The following is a 23648-nucleotide window of genomic DNA, read 5'->3' on the forward strand; positions in this document are numbered from 1 at the left end:
CCACAGGCATTTTCAGCTTTAAAAAAAAATAGTAACTCTATTTCTTAGTAACCATTTTGACATCCAGACATGCTTGGTGGCAGTCCAGCTCATCTATTATTTCTGATTTTTCTCAGTAGTTACGTTGTCAGTCTCCTACATCTCAGGGGTTGGATGTGGGTGGCTTCAGTAAAGTCTCGAGAAAGAATAAGGGGGCCAAATTTACACTTTAGGATGGGTTAGAATTTTTAAGTTGTCTTGTAGCAAGAACACCACCAATTATGCTTTCTGTAATGCTAATTGTTACTAGTCATAGGTTTTCATTTTGAAAAATCAGAGATAGGTATGAAATTCTGTAGCTTTCAAAGGCAGAGATACTTTTTTTCTGCAACATCTACATCATGCTGTGGGTAAAATGTTTTTCAAAGTGTTTTTTTGTGGTATTTAAGAATAAAAGCGCAATCTTAAGATTTTGTTTGAAAATCAGGTATCTGAAACTAAGCTTTGTCTAAGCCTAGAACTCAAATGGATGTTTTTTGCTTTTTTTGCATTTATTATTTTATAACAAGACATTTACTAAAAATTATGTAAAGCTTAAAAAAAAATGCCAAGACTATAACTTGATTTGAAAAACAGTGGAGCAGACAGATCCAATGCTTCATGCTTAATTTAAACCTATCACTTGGTTTTTTGTCTGTTTCCAAAGCAAAAAAAATAAAATCACGAGATGGGTATAAGCTTAAGATACCTCAAGTTCCATACATTATCAAATTTAACAAATTTAAGTTTGGAAGGTGTGTGCTAAGCATGCAAAATTTAAATTACATGGAGAAAGAGATATACAGAGTAGTTAATTCTTTGATTTGAGCTTAGCATGTTTTAAAGGAAGAGATTGTGAACACTGCAACACAAACTATTTTTGAGTTACAGCAGAAGTATACTTTAGTAAGACTCAGCTGTGAGGGTGGAAAGGCAAAATTTTTAAAGAGTGGAAAATATTTGTGTGGTTCAATGCAATGGGACTACAGGTTAGGTTGCTGTGCAGATAAGCGCAAATTAATTGAAATCACACAGAAATGTGGCTAACAGTACAGAGAGAAAACAAAGAAAGATGGGGATATTGAGACTGCCCTTATGAGAGCACATATGAAGTATTTGGATAACTTACTTTTTCTGTTTCATGTTTTTTGTTTTATCTTCGATGTAATTAGGCGCGCGAGAGGGAGCAGATAGCGCCGGAGCTGAGATTAGTGACGGAAATCGAACCAAAAGAAGTGAGTTTTGAGGAGGGTTTTGAAGGAGAGGGAGGGGACTTGGCACACAGGAAGAGGAAGCTGAGGAAAAAGCATGGATTTGCGATTGGGACAGAGGAAAAAAGAAGATGTGACAGGAGACAATGTGAACCAAGATGTAGGTGGGGCAGACTGTTTAGAATTGAAAGGTGAGGGTAAGGAATGCAGGCTTGCTGTGGAATCAGCCAGTCAATAGATTGATGATGTGTTTTATATATATATGTGTGTGTGTGAATGTGTGGGAGTTGGGAGTTGTGATGTGTCAGGAGAGGAAAAACAGCTGAATCTTCTAGAGAAGCAGCAAGGTGGTGGTTGTAGCCAGGTGAAAAGAGGACAGTGTGTGTGTGAATTCTGCTGTTGGCGCAAGGGTTGGATTTTAGGAATGATGCTGGTTTTGTCTTCCCACTGTTGCAGGCTTCAAGTTACACAAAGGAGTATTTTAAAATACAAGTGTTTTGGCTAATTGATGTGTAAGGCTGTTGGGTAATTCCTACTAACTTATTTCTTGATTGTGCAATTTTCTGTGCTTTGATTTATGAATCCAAGTAACATAATGACAGTTTTCCTCAGTAGTGATAAAGTAATGTTTTGTCTTCAACTACAGTGTCCCATTACTTCTTTCCTGTCAGTTTTCTCAGCTTACTTGAAAGGTGAATTTTAGTAAGAATAAAAAAGAAGGAAATACACATTTTTATTTTTTTATGTTACATGTGTAAATGAGAAACTCACTGGGGTGAGATACCGTGGAAAATGGGAAATCAGGCTGGATGGTGAAGAGTTACAGAACCACAGCCAGTAGAGGGGCAATGTCAGGACACAAAGGAGAAGTAGGGAAAACTTCTTAGAGGATTTTGCTTTTACATTTTTAATTTCTAATGTGTTCATATGTGGGCCCTTGGATTTGTGTGTACTGAATGCTCTGGGGAAAAGTGTTGCTATTAAAGGTTTGCAACTAGTTTCTGTGGTATCTATGATACTTAGTTCCATGCTATTATGGTTGACAGAGTCTTAATCTTACAATGACCCTGAGACAGATTTCAGAATCCATTGTGCTTTAGGCTCCCACTGTTATTCTTCCATATTTTTGTTATTTTTTTCTAAAAATTCTGAAAAAGGCACAAATGTATCTTTTTGAAGGAGTTCCTGTGCTCTTCAAAAGAAATACAGCCACCTTAGCATCTTAGATGCTAAACAGTTTTCACACATCAGAAGCTGTGCGGCCGAGCAGTTGCTTAGCAGCAGTTCAAGGTTAAAAAGCAGGAATTACCTGTATCACTTTAGCGCCTAAAGGTTTACCCCAGAGCCTAGCTAACAAATGGACCCACAGAGTTTCTGGCCAATTCAGAATCTCAAAATTGTTGAGGTTGGAAGGGACCTCATGAGATTTAAATTTATGTGTTAATCTAGGAAAAAAGTATTGCTATCCCTGTAATTAATGTCTCTGCTCTGACTTCTGAATGTTTAACTTTTGTTTGCTTCATCGTTGTATGTGTCCTGCTACCCTTTGTAAGCTCCGTGTCTTAAAGAGAGTACACAAACAATGAAATAAAATGCAAACAAAACCCTACTTCACTTTGCACCAGAACAACTGCTGTTAAACAGGACACTTAGTTCAGTGTGGTCCTTGAAGCATGATGTCTTCTGAAATTTTCTGATTTCAGGGAGGCTAGTTTGACTGAAAAAAAAAATGCTGTTTAGAAGCTCTGTTGATGCAGGCTGCACTTCCTTTGCATCCCGCCTCTATCATAAGATCCAGGCTCCAGCCGCGTTGCTGATCCTCTTGGCCAGGGTACAGTCTAAGGCTTCTACTCTCAGGTCTCCTAACTCCTCACCACCACAAATAGCTCAATCCTTTTTTTGTCCTGCTGGATGGGCAAGGCTCTGGATGGACTGGAGCTAATGTGTGTGCTTGTTTTGGCTGGCCAAAAAAGAGGTATGTGTGGTTTTGGTTGACTGTGCAGCTGGCAGTTAGACATGCTCTTTGTGGCTGGCATGTCACCAAATGGCCTTGGTAGTTGCCTGTTGTGTAGGCATTGCCAAAGTACTTCCAAACTTTGCTGCTGCTAGCTAGAGTGTATTGCATTTAGAGTAGCTTGCATTGACAGTTTGGACACAGAACACTTTTATCTTAAAGGAAACTAAACTGTTGGTACATAGCTTGACGCGACGTAGAAGCTAACAAGTGTAAAGCAGTGATTTAAAAGTGTTGAGCTGTGGACAAAGAAAAGTGTTAATACAAGTAAAAGCAATGCTTTGTATTTTGTGTTATGCTTTTCTTGTACATCAAAGGTGACAAAGAAACCCTCAGTAGAACAGAAATTTGAAAGACACATAATACATAATGAGTTGGAAAAACTTGCATAGAAAGAAGATTTATAAAATTCCGATACTTTAGGTACCTTGTTTGATAACATAACAACAGGGAAACACTCCAGAATAAAATATGGTCTGTCTAGAGTTGAGGGGGAAAAAAAAGATATTACGACTTGTAAGGCACTCGTGTGAAACTAGGCAAAAGATAGCCTTTATCGTACCTTTTTTATATGTGGTGGTACAAATCTGCAAATAGCCTTGTAGCCAAATTGCCATGTAGTAAATTAATATTTGTTCAGAACACTCAGATGCTTAATTCTTACCGGTGGAGGCTGAACATTGCTATTGCTTTTTATATCACATATAACTTCTCCATGGAAAAATTCTGTACCTTCATGTTATAGAAAATTTGAAAAAATACTTTGGTACAAAGGATCAAGTTAAAATTTGATCCCTGATGCTCCAGAGACATAAGGCAGGAGTCTGATCACTCCAAACTAGTGGAAAGAGCTTGGCTCAGCCTTGGAAGTATTTAGTTCTCTCCGTTGACTTACAGGGTGGCTAGACTTCATCTACATGCTGAAAAGTAGATTAATTTGGGCTGTATGTTCTGTTGTTCACTCTTTGGATGTTTCTGTATAGTCAAACAAGCCATTAGCTACAGTGACACTTTTATATCCTTAAATGTGGATGTGAAATTCAGTCATATGATAGAAGACTTTACTGAGATTATCGAATGGAATTTGTAATGTAGTACAAAGAGAGTGCTATCTGTAATTACTCTAGAAACACAGATATAATAAGATAAGAGTTATCCCTGCTTTATCAGTTTAATTCAGGAAGACCTCTGGCTGGACCATGCTTTTAGTTGATTGTAGTTTTGTATAGTGTGTGTGTATATATATATATATAATATATATATATATATATATATATAAAAAAATTCAAGCAACAATGAAATTGGTGTATTTCACAGTCAGAAGGGTAAGAAAAAAAGTCAGTATTCAGGGTTTGGGAGCTCTTGGGTTTCTAAGGCTATGACAGATAAGAGGTGGCAGGGAACGTGCTGCCAGAATTCTATACACAGTGATTTTTTTGAAGTTTTTTTTCTTTTTGCTTTATATCCATGTGGTATACTGATAATACTTAAAGTTTATTTAGGCAATTTAGGAAACTCATTTTACCGCTCTTTGAGTAGTAGCCATAAAAATAAATTTAACTACTCTTGAACATTTCTAGATGAAATTTCACTGCCTTTATAAGTATTCTATTTGAGTCTCAGGCACTTTTTAATACTTACTTACCATTGTTTCCTTTTTGGAGGATTGGATAGCTTTGGTCAAAGCTGCTGCTGCAGCAGCAGCCAAGAACAAAGCAGGAAGTAAACCTAGAACCAGCGCAAACAGCAATAAAGATAAAGAGGACAGAAAATGGCTAAAAGTTCCTTCAAAAAAGGAAGAAACCTCAACTTCTACAATCATGCAGGAAGTCCAAAAAAAGGAAGAGGAACCTACATCTAGTGACACATTTGGTAAAAACAAGTTGTATACAATAGCTTTAATGTCGAAGTAGAATTTCTGTTGATAATTTTGGAATTAAGTAATAACAAGTATTTTTAGAGAAAGATGTCAAATTTGTTATTATGATAACTATGATACATAACATAAATCGGTTCAGAAACTATTTTTATTAGATAATTCCATTTCAGTCAGCATTTACTACTTGTGCAATACTTCTAACTAGCTCTAACAAGAGCAGAACATAGCTTTTTTTTCTAACGACTGTTGTATGCTTTTGTTTGTATTCCTGTATCTTCTGTTATCTGAGAATCCTTGATGTTGTATATATCCATATTCAGGGATGTTTGAAACTATTTCTGGCTTGATAAGAATTGTTCTTTTTAGTAGTCCTTAATACAGATTTCTTATAATGTTGAGTAAAAATTACAAATTTTGAGGTAATCTACATCTAATGCTTCAATGTGTAATACTAAATCTTCAGAATGTGTCATTTTCATTTTTTAATAGAATTTTAAAGTTTCTTTGCAGCATTCTAATAACTCTTCTGAAATAATTATTTTGGGGAGTGTTAAGGATTTGTGAAATGTGAGTTTATTAGATTTCTCTTTTGTTTTAAAAGTAGGATTTCCTGTAGTGGATGTTCCAAAGATGACCTTTGTGCAGGCAGAGAGCACGTTATCACACAAGAGGAAAAGTAATCTAGGCAACTCATTTCAGGCAAAGAGAGCTCGTCTTAACAAGATCACTGGTAAAATACTTCTTTTGTTGTTGAATTTTTTCTTTTTTAGTTTAATGAAATATACATGTTTATGTACAAAGTACTAAAGTAGATGGCTAAAAAGACATTCATGAAGCGCATGTTCACTACAGTCTTTTACTTTGGAATTTGAGAGGAATCTATAAATGGTAATAAAATCTACCTTGTTCACAAATCTACCTTGTTCATAAATTTAGAGAATGGTCTCAGACTTGACTTGCTATTTTTAGCTTTTTAGGAAGGTAACCATCCTGAACTGATGAATTTTTTGAGTATATTTTAACTTCGGATGCACATTGTTCTTCATTATTGGGTGATTTTGGGGTTTGTACAACTTCTTAATGTGGTTGTGATTTAGATACCACCACTATAAATGAAAGGTTTTGTTAGCTGTGGAAAAACTATATGTTTTGTCATAGTATCTCATAAAGTAAAACTGTTGCTGAAAAGAGTTTATGGTATGGCATTTAAAAGTATACAAGCCTAGCTATAAATCAAAGCAATGAAGATCTGAAATGTTTGCGGGTTTTTTTTGGTGTCTAAGGTATTCATTCCCTACGTTTATTACTCACAGGTATTAATGGAAAACAGGTATACAGCTTTAGAATACATTTCATACAAAACGAAATGGAATAATAGATAATTGGTCTTATCTTTAAAAATTGAAACCCACATTTTATTCTAAACATTAATATTAAATTACTTAATTGTGAAAAAATATTTCAATTTATATCCGTCCTCCCCCATGCCTCCCAGTAAGCAAACTGTGGTGTCAGCATTGATCCTGTCAGTATTTAGGATGAGGTAATATGTTTGTACCTGTGCTGGGAAAGTATCAGATGCGTCTCAAAAGCTGGGTGGAAAAAAGGTATGAAGTCCCCCCCCTTAACAGAGGGGCCCTTGGACAGATGGTAAGATAGAAATTCCACTCTTTATTCTAGTAACTAATACTTCGTGTGAAGTCTGGCAAACTTTTCTGTGCTACAGGGGAGGGTTTTTTTTTCCTTTGGTTGTTTTTTTGTAGTACATAGAATATGGTCATTGGTCATTCATACAAAAAGTCTTACTTGTTTCTGTAAGATAAAAATAACCTGATTGACAAACCTGCACGATCAGGTTTTTTCAGACGTCTTTTGGCTGATCCAACCTTTCATAGGTCAGCAGTGAAGCATGTTTAGTCACTTCTTTTGTAAGTGTGATTCTGATTCAGTCTCAATTAGTACTTCAGTCTAAAAGAGAAAATAAATTAAAAGGGCCAGTATGGAACGTGATATGATATGAAGGAAGCAGTCTTTAGAAAAAGCCATCTTATGCCTCCAGGGTTTTCTTTCCTGAAAGGCTTCGTATTTGGTGTACCAAGTTTAGTTAACAGATGCCTGATTTATCAGCCTCGTTTCTACTTTGCTCATGCTGCATACACCCTCAGTTAAGTCCCAATTTAATTGCTGTTGTAAGCAGTAGATGTATACTATATATATATATATATATATACTGGTGTTAATACATTTGAAGAGCCCTGTTAATTTCTTCCCAATAGCAATTAGTTGCAGAAGATACCAAAAATACCTGAAAAACTCGTAGCTCTAGAAATTATATTTTTCTGTGCTTGTGGATAGATGCTCCTTTCCTAAGGAGCTTTATGAGAATAATAGCAGTTAGACTGGCTTATTTAGACTGAGCTGAATAATCAGAAAACACAATATTGCAGCCGTTGACTGTGTTATCATTCCAAAAACAGTGTCTTTCTGTCTCCATGAAAACATACTCTGCGAACATAGAATGTTATCTTTCAGTGAAAATGAATTAATCATTTAATTGCAAGATTAAATTTGCCGTGCTTGGTAGTTACTTTGTGTAACTCTTTTCAAATTAACACACTTCTGCAGCTCATACTGTAGTGAGGACTTTTTTATAGTTGCATGTAATGGAGTATTTTGAAAATGTAACTGCTGGTAATCAAATTTTCTTTTGCTACATGCTTATTTCTTAAGCTTGAAATACTTGTAAATTGTCATTTTTGTCTCCAGAATGAGCTTTTAGATATGAAGGAAGGTTGGGAATGATGCTGGTGTACTCATCAGAATGGCTACAAAAGAGACATAAAGGATTGTAGCTGTTAGGAAAACATTAGTTTACAAAGTGCCTTACGGCTGTATTGGGGCAACAGAGCAAAACCTGTGGTTGTAGGAGACTGAAGGGAACTGTTTTCTGGATTTCAATTCAGCATTCAGTATTTGTTGCAGAAGGTTCTGCTCTGCCACAAGGGCCACTACTGCATCTGGTGTCCTTTCTCAACATTTAGCAAAATAAAGTTGATTCCTTTGTGCATTTTTGTTCTGCTGCTGCCACTAGGGGAAATCACATTTCCCAAAGGTGAAGGATGTCTCCTGCTAAGCATGTGTTAATGTTGTCTTCTAGTTTTTGCCTCTGCAGTGCTTGCTTCCACATCTGCTGCTGCAGCGTGGATACCTAAAAGAACATCTGCAGCAAGCTTACAGAACAAACCACTTCTGGTTCATTATGCCACCTCATATTTTTTATTTGTTACATGCTTTTACGGACAGAGGATGATGAACCTGTAGTCAGTCCTGCAGCTGTAGTAGCTTGTAGACTTTTTTTGTATTTCTACAGGCATGGTGATTTCTTAGAAAGATATTTAATGGAGTAGAGAAGAAGGGTATAACAAGGGTTATGTATCACAGGTGTGACTGAATCTAGGTTCATTTCATGGCTTTGCTTTCTGAGCACTGAGCATCTAGAAAGAAGTAAAAATCATAGAATTATAGAATGGTTTGGGTTGGAAGGGACCTTAAAGACCATCTAGTTCCAACCCCCTGCTGTGGGCAGGGACACCTTCCACCAGACCAGGCTGCTCCAAGCCCCGTCCAGCCTGGCCTTGAGCACTGCCAGGGATGGGGCACCCACAGCTGCTCTGGGCAGCCTGTGGTATGTATAACCACAAAAGCCCCCTTATAGACTGTAGTTTGTTGTTTAGTATTTAAAACTCTCCTTCACTTAATTTTGCAAATTATTTTATGCTTTTCATTTTAGATGTATGATTGTCAATATAAAGATCATTGCTAATTTTGCAGCTTGATTTAAACAGTATGATTCGAGTCACAAATGTTTATTTAGGTCCATGAGACCTAAATCTTTTATGAAACCAAATGCAGAAATATTTTTACCTGATAAACTTACTTGTATTAATGTAATAGGGCTAAGTAAGTTTCTGCTTTTCAATTAACCTATTTAGCTGTAAAATCCATTAGTTTACACCTCTTTTCAGAACACCATGTCTATAACAAAGTTTATTTAAAACAACTACTTTCCAGTAAACTGAAGCATAACTTAATCTAACATAAAGAGTAAATGAAACAAAGCACCTAGTGTTTATTGTGGAATGCTGAAATGTGATAGGTCTCTATCAAAATACCACACTTTTTTTTTTTTTTTTTTGGTGCCTGTTTTTTTTAATGTCCCGAGTGCTTTCTGAGAGGCTAGGCTTCACTAATTGATAATTCCTTGGGCATTGTGCACTGGAAATTAGTTTTGAGCATATCTAATTTTTCATGGAACAGAATAGGACTCTTCTGTGGATTTGTCAGCTCAAGTTATTTTTGATGATTTAAACTCTTCACCCCCAATATTGACATTCCCAGGGATTATAATAGAAACTGCTGTTCAGATTTGTGTTTTTCAGGTTTTATCAGTTCTGCTTTGTTTTATGGCATAGAACTCTTTCTTTCTCTGCATACTTAGGTAATTAAAGTTACTGTGTGAAGTAGAACTGAAGCTATTGCTATATGCTTAGCTAACAGGAAAGCCTTTTCATTTATGTGGCCTTGTCTTTTACAGATTATTTTTTTTTACATTACTGATATTGTATATGAGTTCATGAATGAAGTGATACATTCTGATATATTTGCTCCCAATGTATTCTTGTTATTGAGGTAATTTGGGAGCTCCACTGCTGGGAATATTCATTTGGAAATTAAATCCCTTGTCCTAGTTTATCTAAGAAGGGTTTTCATCTGTTAGAATTAAGAAGTAGTAATACAAGTTCTCATGGGAATTTCTTAAAAAACTGGAAAGGGGAGAGAGAGAAAAGTTTTTTGTCAATTTTGATCTCAAAATTTTCTTCAGTATTATAGGCTTGGTTTTAAAGGCCAAGTGCGTGGGCTTCAGAAAGGTGGTGAGGCATTATTTTACAACTGATAATTTGATTTCATGATGTTAGTGGAAATGCTAGAGAAGTATCTGTTGTGGAAGGACATGATCATGGAAACATCCTTTAACTTTTTGATTGTTCTAATTTAAAGTGTTTAGCTTTGTGTGGAGCTGTTTCAGAGAGCATTATGTTGTAGATATAAGCAGTTCATATTTCTTGTCTCACTGTTTTGTGGGGTTTTTTTTCCACAAATTCTTGTTGCAAGCTGCTTCTAACTAAAAATATCTGCAACTTTTCTCCTAAGGTTTATTGGCATCCAAAGCTGTTGTTGCGGATGGTGCTGAAAAAAAGGAAGGCAACAAAGAAACAGCTCCAGTCCTGGAGCAGGTATGAAATGGTAGAGTTTGATTCTTTTGCAAAGTTCCCACTGGAGTGTGCCATGGAGATGTAGTAACTACAGCATTAAAATTTGCCCCTTCAGATATAACAGGGAACGGATAATTGATCTTATGTTTACAATTCTGGCAGAGCCAGAAGTACGGAATTTAATTGTCTTTAAACACAGTGTTGACTTGAATTTCAGTAATGAGCTTTTGTGTTGGAAAATTAACAGAAAACAAGAAAAATGAAATCTCCCTGCAACAAATGTGAGGAGACCAGTGTCCCCAGGTCCAGTTTCATAGCTGGAACCATGACTGGCTTAGAAAAAAGACCCTTACACAAATTTAATTTGTGTTTGAAACAGGGTTTTTGACATCACATAGAACTTCTTTTAAAAGAAGTTTCTTTTATATTGTAAGAATTTGGTGTTGTAGGCTTGTATGTGTTTTATGAACCGCTCAATGAGCCATACATTTTGCAAGGGTGTGTATTTTAATAAATACAAAAAAGAAACTTTTAAATAATGTTAAGGGTCTGATTTTTAAGCCTGCATATTTGCAGGACCTGAAGGCTGCCATTTTGTCTTTGGCTTATTCTGTTGTGTTCAGGCATTGCTTGACTCCAAGTTGTGCATTATCTTGCATATTAAAAGGGCTGAATGCCTAAGCATGGTAAAGCAAGCTAAGGATGAACAGTAGTCTCGATTCAGGACATCTTTGTTTTCCAATGATTTAAATCAGAGCCTTAATGTAGTTTTAATACAGCTTTTTTGTATTCATTTTCATTCTTCTTTAACAGCAGTGTTTGAATGAAATAGCCTTGCTGCCCGTAATTCTTAAAAGAGCACTTCTGTTCTTAAGCCCCGGCACACTCTATGAGCAGTCCCTACCCCAAACTTTTATTTGATATTTTGATTGTACTGGTTCTTTAGAGCTGATACATAATTGCATTGCTGTGGTTTTTCCATTGACAGTGCACTGGATGTTCAATGGAACGTAGTTTTCTGTTCTTAATGCTGTCACTGTAACGGCTAACTGAGCCACTATGGTGTCAATGCATTGACCGATATTTTGCATAAAGGTTTACAATGTATTGACATGACATTCCATTTCTCAAATTTTTGCATATTAAAGATGCTATGATTTTATTGCTACTGTGTGTGATATTTTCAATGTGCAAAAAAATGTGAAATGGCTTACAGCATGTTGTTTTTGGAAGAATCATTACAATGTAAATCTTACCATGCAGAATCCCATTATGGTGAATGGGACTTTGTGGTTTACATAGACTGTGTATGCAACAGTATAAACTACAGTGCATATTTACTAAAACCTTTTTGTTACTTCTTAGACTTAGTAACTCGGCTGTTTCTGTTTTATTGATAGATAGAAAAAAAGATGTCTCTGTCATTGTTTACATGCTAATGGTCTGAAAAACCTCATTTTTGGAAACACTAGTTAAGCTCATTTATAGAGGCATCTAAAATCCCAAATTGCCCTATTCCTTTGCTTTTAACTAAAACCAGAAACCTTACACATTTACATGATTAACTCTGGGGAGGAAAAATTTTGAGCTTAAAGCTTTTTTCACCGAGTTCCTGCCCAAACTCAATTTTAAATGGCCGAGTTAAAAACCTCCCTAAAAGGTTTTCCAATAGCAAAGCTGACATCCCTTAGAGGTTTTGTCTGCTACTGCTATAAAATTGAATGAGTAAAGTATCTTGTAGGTTTTTTTAATAATGTAATACAAGACATGGTAGAAGTATTCAGGCCAATAGCCGAAAACTGACTTTGTTGATGGAAGTTTATTTTGTTTATATTTATATATTTTTAGTTTACAGTTGTCTTAAACCCAAAACCTCAGATGATTAGTTACAGATACAGTAGTTTATTTAACTGTATTAGGGTATGTCATGTTATATTTCCTTTTGACCGAGACCTGATTAGATGAATAACATTAATTCATTAAGGTTTTTAATGTTAATTTGTCCTGTTAAGAGGTTAAGCACCTTATCAAAATATTAATTTAATTTTTTTAATCTTGTTTAAATAACTTTGTAATTTGAAAGTAATGGATGCTGTAGTAATGTCTTTCACATCTGTGAAGATGAACAATAAAATTGTTTATTTACAAGTTACGACTCTAATTAATTTCTGGTAATACCTCTCATAACCAGCATAGGTATACTCTACAGTTCATGGAATATTTAAATGAATAAACTGCACTTAGTACATGTGTAATTGAGTTGTTCAAGGTAGAACTGATGTCTGCTGAATGGGATGTTTTGCACCGGATCTTTACGTGATACTTCCAGCAAGCTATTCATGTAGCATTCAGGGGTGCCCTTTTACAAACATAGAATGTGCACTTGTGGTTTTTTGGTTTGCTTTTTTTGTCCCCCTCCATTGGAACATGGAAAGTTTCAGTGGAAAATAAAATTGCAATTTATAACAAACCCCAGTAATATATTCAAATAATCAGAGATGTTATGTTTTTAGTTTGGATAACACCTTCTAGAAATACATTTCTACCTAGCTATGGTTTTATTAGGTGGTACTATGCTGTGTGATGTAACCGGGACAAGAAAGGGGACAGGTTTAAGAAATTATGTTCAGATATTGTAGTTTCCCATTATTGGGCAAGTTGTAACACATGCACAGTTTATTCAGTAAAGCAGGAACAACTAACTAACTTCCAGTTAAAAATCTTAAATGCTAATGTCTGTCAATGCATGCAAATTCTATAAAAATAATACTTCAGTATGTGTGTTAAGAAGGATGAAAATTGATGAAATTGGAAAGCTGCATTATATGTTGAATTTTCTTTTTTTCCTCAGAAACTGTTTTAACTCTATCTGCTCATTTTTCCCCAACAGTTAGCAATCTATTTAACCCTGTGGTGCTAGAAGTTGTGATTTCTTCATGTGTTTGCACAAACTTATAATGTGGTGAAATCCAGACTCCCAGCACTGAAAGGGGTTGTGTGAGAGTGTGTTCAGTATTTGGAAACTTTTTCTTGTTGTCAGGCATTCTTAAAGGAGCATTATCAACTCTTTCAGGTTCTGCTCTAAAAATGAAATTAATGTTAAACAAAGTTTTCCTGAGGCACTTCCCCACCCCCCCCCCCCACCCCCCCCCCCCCCCCATGGTCAAGGAAATGACTGTGAAGGGAAGGTTGTGGCAGTGCTTTTTTTTAGAACTGCAATCCTCCGAACACGAGTTGCTTGCTCACAGCAGTGCAAAAGCCTGTCAAGAGTTTGAGAAGCATCTGGATGATGCTCTTAGTCATACAGTTTAGTTTTAGGTAGTCCTGTGAGGAGCAGGCAGTTGGACTTTACGATCCTTATGGGTCCCTTCCAACTTGATATACTCTGATTTTGTATGTCAGTGTATATATTCTAGCTTGTAGCAACTGTTCTCCAAGTTGTACTTTGAGACAGCGCTGACAGTCCTGATCTACTGAAGATGAAAGAGACAGAAACTAAAAGGACTTTGGTGAATCTTTACAGTGGTATAGAGGAAAAATGTTTTGTTTTCAGGCTCTTCGCAGGTTTTTCAAATAGTAAGAAATTAGGGTGTTCTGAATACTGAAAATAATTGGTAGTGCTCCTTTAAAAAAGAAAAGTTTAATGTGATACATTTTAAGTAGTTTTTATTTGTACTGAAAATAATGTTGCTTTAAAATGTGTTTTGAATACTAAAGTTGCTTTTAAAAAGATCAAAATAGAATACAAGAACTACAGCGAAGAAACTGAAATAAAAGTTTCAATTTTTTATTATTTATTCAGGAGATTTCACCTAAACCACAAAGTCAGAAAAAAAATGAAGCTGATATTAGCAGTTCTGCCAACATTCAGAAACCTGCACTGTTATCCTCAACTTTGTCTTCAGGAAAGGCTCGCAGCAAGAAATGCAAACAAGAATCTGGAGATTCTTCTGGGTGTATAAAGCCCCCTAAATCACCACTTTCCCCAGAATTAATACAAGTCGAGGATTTGACGCTGGTCTCTCAGCTTCCTTCTTCTGTGATAAATAAAACTAGTGAGCACAGACATTTTAAAAAAAATACCGTAATTACTTATAAGAGATATACAGAGATTTTTTTGGTTGTAAATGGCTATTGCTTTTAAAAATGAATCTGCTTTAAATAAAAGGTCCAAGTGGGAGAATTAGGGGTAGCTCAGTATTTTAAAAGTCAAGTCACATAATAAGGCATATGACTTACTCTACCAGAAATAATACGTTTAAATAATACCTTTATATTTATAGAGTCGTGGCTTTTCATGGTTGGCTTTCCCTCCAGCTTAAATCTCCACATTAGTATTAACAGTGATACAGGAAAAAAATCAAACCTCCCTTCTGAAGAGGCCTGATTCATTAAAAAGATGCACACCTTGGTTGTGGACCTTTCCTTCTCTGAGAAATTCTGTCTTCAGCAGGCTGATGTGCTGTACCTGTAGGCTGTGGCATTTTTCACCTTACATGATATTTCTCCAAGTACGATGTGAAAGAGAAGATGGGTTCAAGATCTGTGGTGGGGACATAGAAAAACATTTGGTTTCTTTGTCTCAGAAAAATACCATAGGTGTTGACCTCCTTAATGTGTAACTGATTTGCAAAGTACCAAAATATCGGTTATCAGAAGAACAGGGAAGGGTTTATGCTGCATCCTTGGTTATGCTATTTTTTGTGAACGTTATAAAATATTTCTAGATTTTTTTCTTGAGATTACAGTAGGTTTTTAGTGTTGCTTAGGGTCAGGCTCCTTGTTGCCTGAAGAACGTTAAATGCTGAGGCTGAGAGTTAAAATAAACACAGGTTCCACTAAGTCAAAAGGAGCATGTTTGTTTCACGTTTAGAATAGTGATTGAGGATGGAAGATTAAACCTGGATTGTGTGTTCCCCTTAACCTCGATTTGATATTTTCCCTTAGGCAATAAGTTTCTTCTAATCTTTTCACACAGATAACTTTGAATGGGAGAGGGAGAGGTGCAAATTCAGTCATCTGTATTTGTTCAGGACACATAGGTACAGATTGTATTTTGCCCCCACAAAATATTAGCGGTCATCTATGTTGTAATACGCTTTCTCCCCCCCACCCCTAAAACAATGGTAAGTAGTTTTCCTTGAGCATGTTTGTATTTTGGATTGTTAGATTTCTCTCTAGCAATATTTTTAGGAAGTAGCTTATTTAGAAATTGATTACTTAATAGCTTAAGATCTTGTTAGTGCCGTCTTTTAATCTTCAGTTTCTGAGTGTTTGCCACCTCTAATGGAAATTTTAATTTTTCTTTGTCTCTATTTTTAAATCTTGACATCTTTAACTAAAAAACTTTAAAGAAAAGGAGAGAACAGTGATTTACAGTGTGATAATTACTTAAATTTTGTTTTTCTAAGGCAGAAAGTTGTGAAACTGGGTGATATTTGAGAGCTGTAGAGGAGTGCAGGTGTTTTGTTTTTAATGAATCAGGCCTGTGTTAACCTGTATCAATTCCCACCCCCCCCACCCCCCTGCTTTTTTTATTTAAAGTGTAATGTTCTTGAACCTTCTTACTGCACCATGTATTGTCAGTGTGCGTTTGAATGATGGGGTATTGATATCAGGTTAGCAGAAGACAGGAGATGGGATATAAAATTTGCCACTGCTTTTGATTTTCTTTTTTAAGTTGTATATTAACACTATCCATGAGTTTTTAGGTCTTTAACTGTGATCATTTGTTCTGTTTACCGTTAAATCCTATTGCCCCCTTCCATTATAAGTAGCCTACTCTCATGGGTTATATGGGGGGGTTGCTTACTGTAAATACACTGTTTGCGTAAAACAACAGCCTTTATCAGTGGGGAAGTAGGTGCCCTGATAATGTATAATACGCAAAAAGAGAATCATGTCTTGAGCATAACTCTTTTTTGCTCCTGGTAATCACAGTTTTTATTTAATTACCTTCACCAGTTTTGCTGTAATTACCAGCTTTGCAAATAAGAGCTATTTAAAGCACTCCCTGTCTTTAGAGCTCAAATACTGCGGTAAGATTATGGTATATCTCTGCTTCATGAACATTGAAAGATCTCTTTTTAGGTCCATCACAGCCAGTGAATTCCCCTAGATCCTACAAACATAGCCAACGGAGAAGAAGATCACAGCGTTTAGCCACTTGCTCCTTGCCTGATGATTCTGTAGAAAAAGTTTCTTCTCCCTCTTCAGTTACTGATGGAAAAGTGTTCTCCATCAGTGGTCAAAACCAACAGTCATCAAAATTGGAGGGTAATGTATCTTAATCTAATAAAGAACTGCCCAAGAGAAATTGAATCATAAAAATTAGACCTTTCACGGTTTTCATCTAGTGGGATATTTTGACTTATTGTAGCTAAAGCTGTATGCTGTTTCTTTGTTATGTAAACGCTACAATCCAAACTGTTGTTTGTTGGACCTATGTATCTTTTTTTAATATTACATTTTTTCTTTTATGTAGTACCTGATGTTGCTCATATGTCACTTGAGAAGCGTGGACCATGTCTCCCTCTTGATTTAAGCCGTAGTTCGGAAGTCACAGCACCATTATCCACAGAATCCACTTTCCGTAATGAATATCCCAGTAAAGACAAGGAAGATATTCAGATGATTACATATCTTTCTTCCAAAGCAGTAACTGATGGAAGAGTAGCTACAACAGCGTCAGGTAAAGAGATTCAGTATACAACCAGTTAGGTTTATAGTTGTAGGGTTAAAACATGTATGTATTCAGTCACACAGGAAGAGAGGGGATGCTCTTTTTTTTTTTTTTTTTTTTTTTTTTTTTTTTTAATCCTTTCTTCACACTCAAAAACCTGCTGCTTTTCCTGGGGTCCTTCCATCTGCATATTCTTCATCTTCCACTGGCTTTGAGCTGCATTAGCATTTTTTCTAACACACTTTAAGGAGGATCTGAGAGTGTGGAGTACAAAAAGCAGTGTTTCAAAATATTTATATTGTGAAAACTTGTAAAAATAATTTATGAACTTGTTACTAACATATATGTACTAAATCTAGATGTACTCATTTTTCTTGTGGCTTCAGCTTCAAAACGGTACCGTTTTCAAGGGCAGTCAGCATTCCTCTACCTTTGCTTCTGTGTGCAGTGGAAATACTGTCATTTGCTTGCTACAAAAACATTACTTGAAACTATTTCTGAAAAATCCTCTAAAACTTACATAGACTTGGTTCACCCTCACAGAGTTAGCACAGAGCCCAGTGCTGGAACTCTGTGCTGCCTCTCACTTAGTAACAGTTTACTGGCTACTGTTGTTTGAGTAAATCGCTTGGATAGAGGCAATTCAGAGATTTGGGGAAGGGTTGACATAGTGGTTTGCACACCCTAAAGATGGGTAGTTTTCATTCAGTGTATGTTAACTGTCCATAATTTTTTCACAAATAAGTCTTTTCTTATGGGGGTGAGTATCATACCATTTTTCATTGGCTTTCAGAGAAGATTTCTCTCACAGACCTTTTTTTGTTGGTGGTGGTTTTTTGTTTGTTTTCTTTTAAATGAGAAAATTCTTCAATAAAGTAAGAGGAGGAAAAAATAAAGCTATTGTACTCTGGGGAAGCTTTTGGTAAATGTGATCAATAGAGGACAACATGACCTTAAAGTATATAATTATGACACTCCAACTGGTACTTAGTCCTGTGTGGAAGAAAAACCATAATGAAACCACTAACTTTTCATTAAGATGATAGAATAGCTGCAGTGCTCAGTAGGTCAGTGAAGCATTTGCTTACTATGTACAGCCCCTTCTTGAGTGTCTCCCCACACACGCTCCCACTGAAGTTGTAAGGTGATTGCTTCGTTGAGTTGTACAATAGCTATTTAACCTGCTGTAGCAAAAGCTAGGTAGGATTCTTGGATCAGTATTGCATAGATTAAAGTAGATGATTATAATTGTTCTTAAAAAAGGTACCTCTTAGACTAGTTTGTTAAAAGTGCTACAGCAATTTCTAATGAGCTGCCACTTAAGCTTTTGAAAATTACTTAATTTCTCAAGTGAAACCATGTGACAGTCTTCATTTGTGTTTGATACATTGCATAGCAGTAGAATAGCAGATTCCTGGAAAATTACTTACGTAAAAATCCTTTTATTTCAAGTCTTCTGCCACTAAGAAGTGCTTTTGGGAGATACATATTTGCCCACTCATAGAACAAGATCGTAACAGCTTCAGCTTCTGTCTGTTTCTTGTTTGTTAGAACTCATTTCAGTTACTAGGAATGTAACTTCTGGCTTTTCTGATATATTTCTCGGATCATTTAATGTATAGTTGGTAATGCTAACAGGTATTTATTTTGTTGCCTGCTTCCGTCCCAGGACTGACTTGGAGTCTAAGTGAGCTGGTTCAAAACCCAGCATCCATGAGTGGACTTCCAGCTGTTGATTTGTTGAGCTGGGTCTTGGCCAGAGTTGAGTCTAGTTAAAGAAATATGTTTCATTTATTAGCCACCTTTATGTCTCACAAATACTTGACCTCTCCACACATTTTGTGTCAGGGGGAGCCATTCCCTGACAAAATTGTCTGGTATTACTACTTGAGTCCAGAAGATGGGAGCACTTGCAACCTGTGCTAGAGGGTATAGTTTATACTGTTTTTAAAGCTTAATGGAGCTTTTTTTGGATGTACATAATTTTAAGAGTTACAAGCTCTCAAGGAACTGATTTGCCAGCTACATTTTTGTCTTCTGGGTTTTTTCCTTCTGGACAGATCTGTGTTTTGTTCCTAATTTTCATGTATTAGAGTTTTCTTCCATGCTATCCAACAGAATTCTTGTCATGAGCTTTCATACTGACTTTTTGTCCAAATGTTCTGTTTTCAGAAGTATACAGTCCAGCATCCACTTGAACAGTGTAAGCTTTGTGGGCATAAAGACAGATCTAAATAGTTTGATATCTTTAATTCAGAGATCTCATAGAAAGTTTTTGGACCTAGCTGCCTCTGTCAGTAGTATCTCTAGGACTCTGTAACTGAAGACACCTAAGTCCTATAGATGATCCTTAGATGATATTTCAGGTCCATTCCAACTCAAACCATTCTGTGGTTATGTGAAGTTCATATATCTTTTGTGTTCATCTCAAGCTTCTAACTGAAACTTCTGCTGTTTTCCCTGCTTTAGAAGGCATCTTTTGCTTTTGAAATAGCACAGTTCTCAGGTCATGTTATTAAGCACACATAATTACACCGAATTCTCCCATGCTTCAGGAGAATTAATAGAATCCACTCTATCACTACTTCTCCTTTTCTAATTAATCTATTTAAACAATAGTAAGCTACTATATAGAGGGGAGGCACCCAAAGCTTTCCTTTCTCATTCTTGTAGATGCTTGAAATTATTGAGAAAAGTTAATTTGCATTATGCAGGAGCCATCTGCCTGCCTAAGTGTAATTTCATATATTGTGTTTTTTAGTGTGTGTATTGTGACTCTATACATTGCCATTTGAGAACTATGGTGTAAAATCCAGACTATTCTGTAACTGCTTTTTTGAGTCTGAAAGGACTTAAAATCTAAATCCTTTTATGATATTTCTGCTGCTTAGTTTTTATTGATGCAGTTTGGACAGATCTGGTGTTCTAGATTTTGACAACACTATGGAATTTGCTAAGTGCACTTAAATTTGACCTGCTATCTTGTAATCTTTGAAGTAGAAAACTGTAGATAGTTTAAAAAATTATGGAGGTAATGGAAGTATTTAGCCTGAAACAGCTTATTACGATCACCAGCCCTTTTGTAAAAGAACTGTACTGGTTTAGACCCAAAGATGCAGTTTGTGGATTTGGAAGTTTAGACTTCTGATGGAGGCTCTCAGCTGAGTCAATTGAAAAAATAATTTTATGTTGTTGAAAATGATGCATTTTAATGACTTCTTTATTCAAAAGATGCTAATTTGGCGTTTTTCATAGGGGAGGGGTGAGGTGCACTGAAGTGCAGAAGCACAAACGGCAACTCATACTATTAACACATAGTTCTCAAAAATCATTGCTCAAAATGAACAACTTCTCATTTTGTAAAGGCAACACCAAAGCACTGTGATCCATTCCTTCAGTCCACAGGCTACATGGGAGTACTGTTCCCGTTAGTAGACGCTGGTACACTACCAGTTAATTACTGAACAGAGGTACTGCTTTGCCTGTACTGTTGTATGGTCCTACTTGTGATCACCTGATACTGTACACACTTAAGTAAGAATTCTCCTTGCTTTCATTTGTCAGACTGCTTAAAATGTAGATAACTGACCTTTTTGTCACTTAGCCTGTCATAGACTTTAAATTCACAGTCAGTAATTTAAATTCACAGTTCAGATCTATCTGTAGTTGTAATTTTCTTTAAATCTGCGATCATTTTTCTTGGTTTCTGTAACTCTACTCCATTTGTATTATTTTGTTAGATACTGAGCAAACAATTTCAGCAAACAGTCTGGGTTTTAATATTTAGGTAAAGAAAATACTGTTACATGTAGTAATATAACAATATTATCATTAGCTATTATTTCCTGTTCTGTTCAGTCTAGATGATTTTGCTTGGTAGTGCAACATTACATTAACTATATGGGACGAATATGCACTTACACTAAAAGAAAAAAGCATACTTTTACGTAATTGTGTTGGCAAGATTTACTGAAGCAGGAACAAGAAATGGATGATGTACAAAATTTTCAGAGAATGAGACAGGTCACTTTTTAATAAACTCTTGCCAGTGTTACTGTTTGCCCTGCTTTTAAGAGATATCTGTGTTCTAGCGAACTAAAGCTCTTGTTACTTTGGAGCTGTTTGTTTTATTCCAAACATCTACTGACAGGTTTAGTCCCTAATTTGAGTGTCTGCCGTTCACATCTCTGCCCTGAAGTTCCCAGCTGATTCTTGGGTAGTTAGCTGAAGGCAAGCAAGAACCTTCCATGTCCTTATCCTTCCTAAAGAGATTGTTTTGCTCAGGATCTGATATTAATTTTTAATATGTATTGAAAGTGCATTTAGATGTAAAATTCATCCTATGCACTGGGAATTCAGAACAGAAAATTAATTATGATAGAACCATGAATTACGCTGGTCATGTTATGATGTAAATTGTATATTAATGCAGATGAGGCTATTTCTGTGATTAGGAAGGTTGAACCACAGAAATCCATGGAATAGAATATCACGCAACAAAATAAGTTGCTTCACATTGGTACAGTTTATTTTCATTTGCTGAACTGAAATAAGCAGTGCCACTAAAACCCCATCTGTGCCACTCTAGCATCCTGTTCTGTGCCAGTGCTGCCGTGAGGGGCGGTTTGGGTCACTTTACCGTGGCAGAGCAGGAGAGGTAGTATTGGAAATATGTCATGAACCAGACTGGAAACTGCTGTGGCTTGTATTGTATTTGTTTTTAATCTGAAATCAAGTCTTCTGGTGATAAAATTGATCTTAGAACAGTGACATATTCAGTAGTTTATCAAGTCTAATCTCTAGGCATCTTTCTGTCTGCTGAGTGTTAATCGCAGACCTCCCACGTTTCACTGTGTGGGAGGTGGCTGACTAGACTCTTCAACAGGAATAAAATTGCATTTAAAACTAACAGTTAATAAAATAGATGGTAATATTTCCATAAAGGAAATTTCTTATAAACTAGTATTTTTCTTGCTGTATTTGGTACTTGCCCTTCAGACTGTGATTGTCTAATTCAGTGATTACTTGTAAGGTGTAGTGATGGCATAGCTGAAAACTAGACTTTGCAAACCATAACACTTTATTTAGGATTTGAGAATTTAGGATTCTCAATCTAGAATGATTTCTCATTAATAACAGTAAAAGCCAAGAGTAACACTGCAGTGTATGCAGGCATAATATAATTTCTTTTTTCAGGTTACTATAGAAAAACAGTCTAGAGAGCTCTGTCACTGAGATGGGTATCTGTGTGACTAGGGCAGATTTCTGCCAATCTTAAGGGTTCTCTCAAACAGTTAAGTTACTGGTTGATTACCTTGCCAGATGTGCTTCTGTTGAAAATTATTGATACCGAAGTTTGTGTTGTGGCTGTCAACATTGGAGCACGTTTGTATGTCTGAGGTCAGGATTTTCTTCTGAATAATGAAGCTTAAATACTAATTAATCTAATATTGAGGCTAGATTTCTCTTGAGATTGTTTGGAGGGGGTATTCTCACATCTTTTCATCAAAATGGCAGTGACCTAACCAAGTTACGTGCATTTGGGTGATCCTTTTGTGCTCTTTTTAGAAACAAGACAAGATGTTGATAGCATAATGATGTGGAGAAGTGTCGCTTTTCTCTTTTACTGAGGTGCTAAAATATACTCATTGCTCCACAGATGGCAAAGCAGTTCAGTCCTGTAACACAGACAAATGTTAATTAGGAAACCCAAGAAAAGAGTCATTTGGGTAGTGTTTTGTGTTGATGATCAGTATCCCAGCAAGCTAAGTCCACTTGAAATACAGACAAAGGTGAGAGCCTGGATAGTAGATCAGTCTTGAAAGGATGATGGTCTTAGGTGAGGTAGTTGATTTGAGGTAGTGGAAAGGCTCAGGTGGCTTCAGCTGTGCTCATGCAGATTGTGTTAGAAGCTGGCACACTGAACTGAGCGGCTGCTGCTGGCTGGATTGCGTGGTGTGGTGATATCGGTCCATCTTGCAGCTGGGAACATCTGGTATTTAGAAGTGCTGTGTGGTGTGGCAGGTGATGTACCACTTCCTATTGCTCTTGCTGCCCATGCGGCTTTCTCACTCTCTGGCATCTTGATGGTTTTCCTGAGAACGTTGCCCAGGAGCTGAAGCTTTGTGTAACTTGTATGTTGTGTCGTAGTAGAATTGGCTTGGTCTGTCCAAGCCTGGAAGGTGGCCTTACAAAGTCAGCTCTGAAACGTTCTTGCCTTTTCCCCAGAATCCTTTTATGACTACTGAATTCACTAAATTATCTTAACACTGCTTATTCAAAGGCTTTTTATTGTTTTATTACTGAGTATTGAAAAAAAGAAGGGGGGGGGGTGAGGGGTAGCTCAAAAACTCATTCCAGATCAGCTTCATATTTTGTCTTATTTAGTATCTTGATCACTAGCAGGTATTTTTGAGGCTTTTTGTTGTTGTAACACAAGAGTGTCTTGTTACATGCTGATACTTTTGTTGGGCTTATGTGGTGAGAGGCACCAAAGATGACTGGTGCCTCCAGGTGTTTGCAGCTGGCATTGAAAAACCTGAACCCCTTATGACACTGCAGAGCTGCATCC

The 23648-nt window shown here is 36.3% G+C and overlaps 1 protein-coding gene across 10 annotated transcripts in view; it reads left to right on the forward strand.

Moving 5' to 3' along the window:
• Positions 1-23648, forward strand: part of PHF20L1 (PHD finger protein 20 like 1) — a 61547-nt gene that overhangs the window by 12353 nt on the left and 25546 nt on the right. For 6 of the 10 annotated variants that reach the window (XM_056330170.1, XM_056330172.1, XM_056330175.1 and 3 more), the window contains 7 exons: positions 1191-1253; positions 4908-5115; positions 5724-5852; positions 10334-10416; positions 14198-14450; positions 16486-16671; positions 16880-17086. In XM_056330170.1, coding sequence (XP_056186145.1) covers positions 1191-1253; positions 4908-5115; positions 5724-5852; positions 10334-10416; positions 14198-14450; positions 16486-16671; positions 16880-17086 — 1129 coding nt within the window. The remainder of the gene's footprint in view (positions 1-1190; positions 1254-4907; positions 5116-5723; positions 5853-10333; positions 10417-14197; positions 14451-16485; positions 16672-16879; positions 17087-23648) is intronic. The other 4 variants (XM_056330173.1, XM_056330178.1, XM_056330174.1 and 1 more) reach the window with 3 other exon arrangements.

This window comes from Falco biarmicus, chromosome 3, assembly GCF_023638135.1.
Source record: "Falco biarmicus isolate bFalBia1 chromosome 3, bFalBia1.pri, whole genome shotgun sequence".
In the NCBI taxonomy this organism is placed as follows: Eukaryota; Metazoa; Chordata; class Aves; order Falconiformes; family Falconidae; genus Falco; species Falco biarmicus.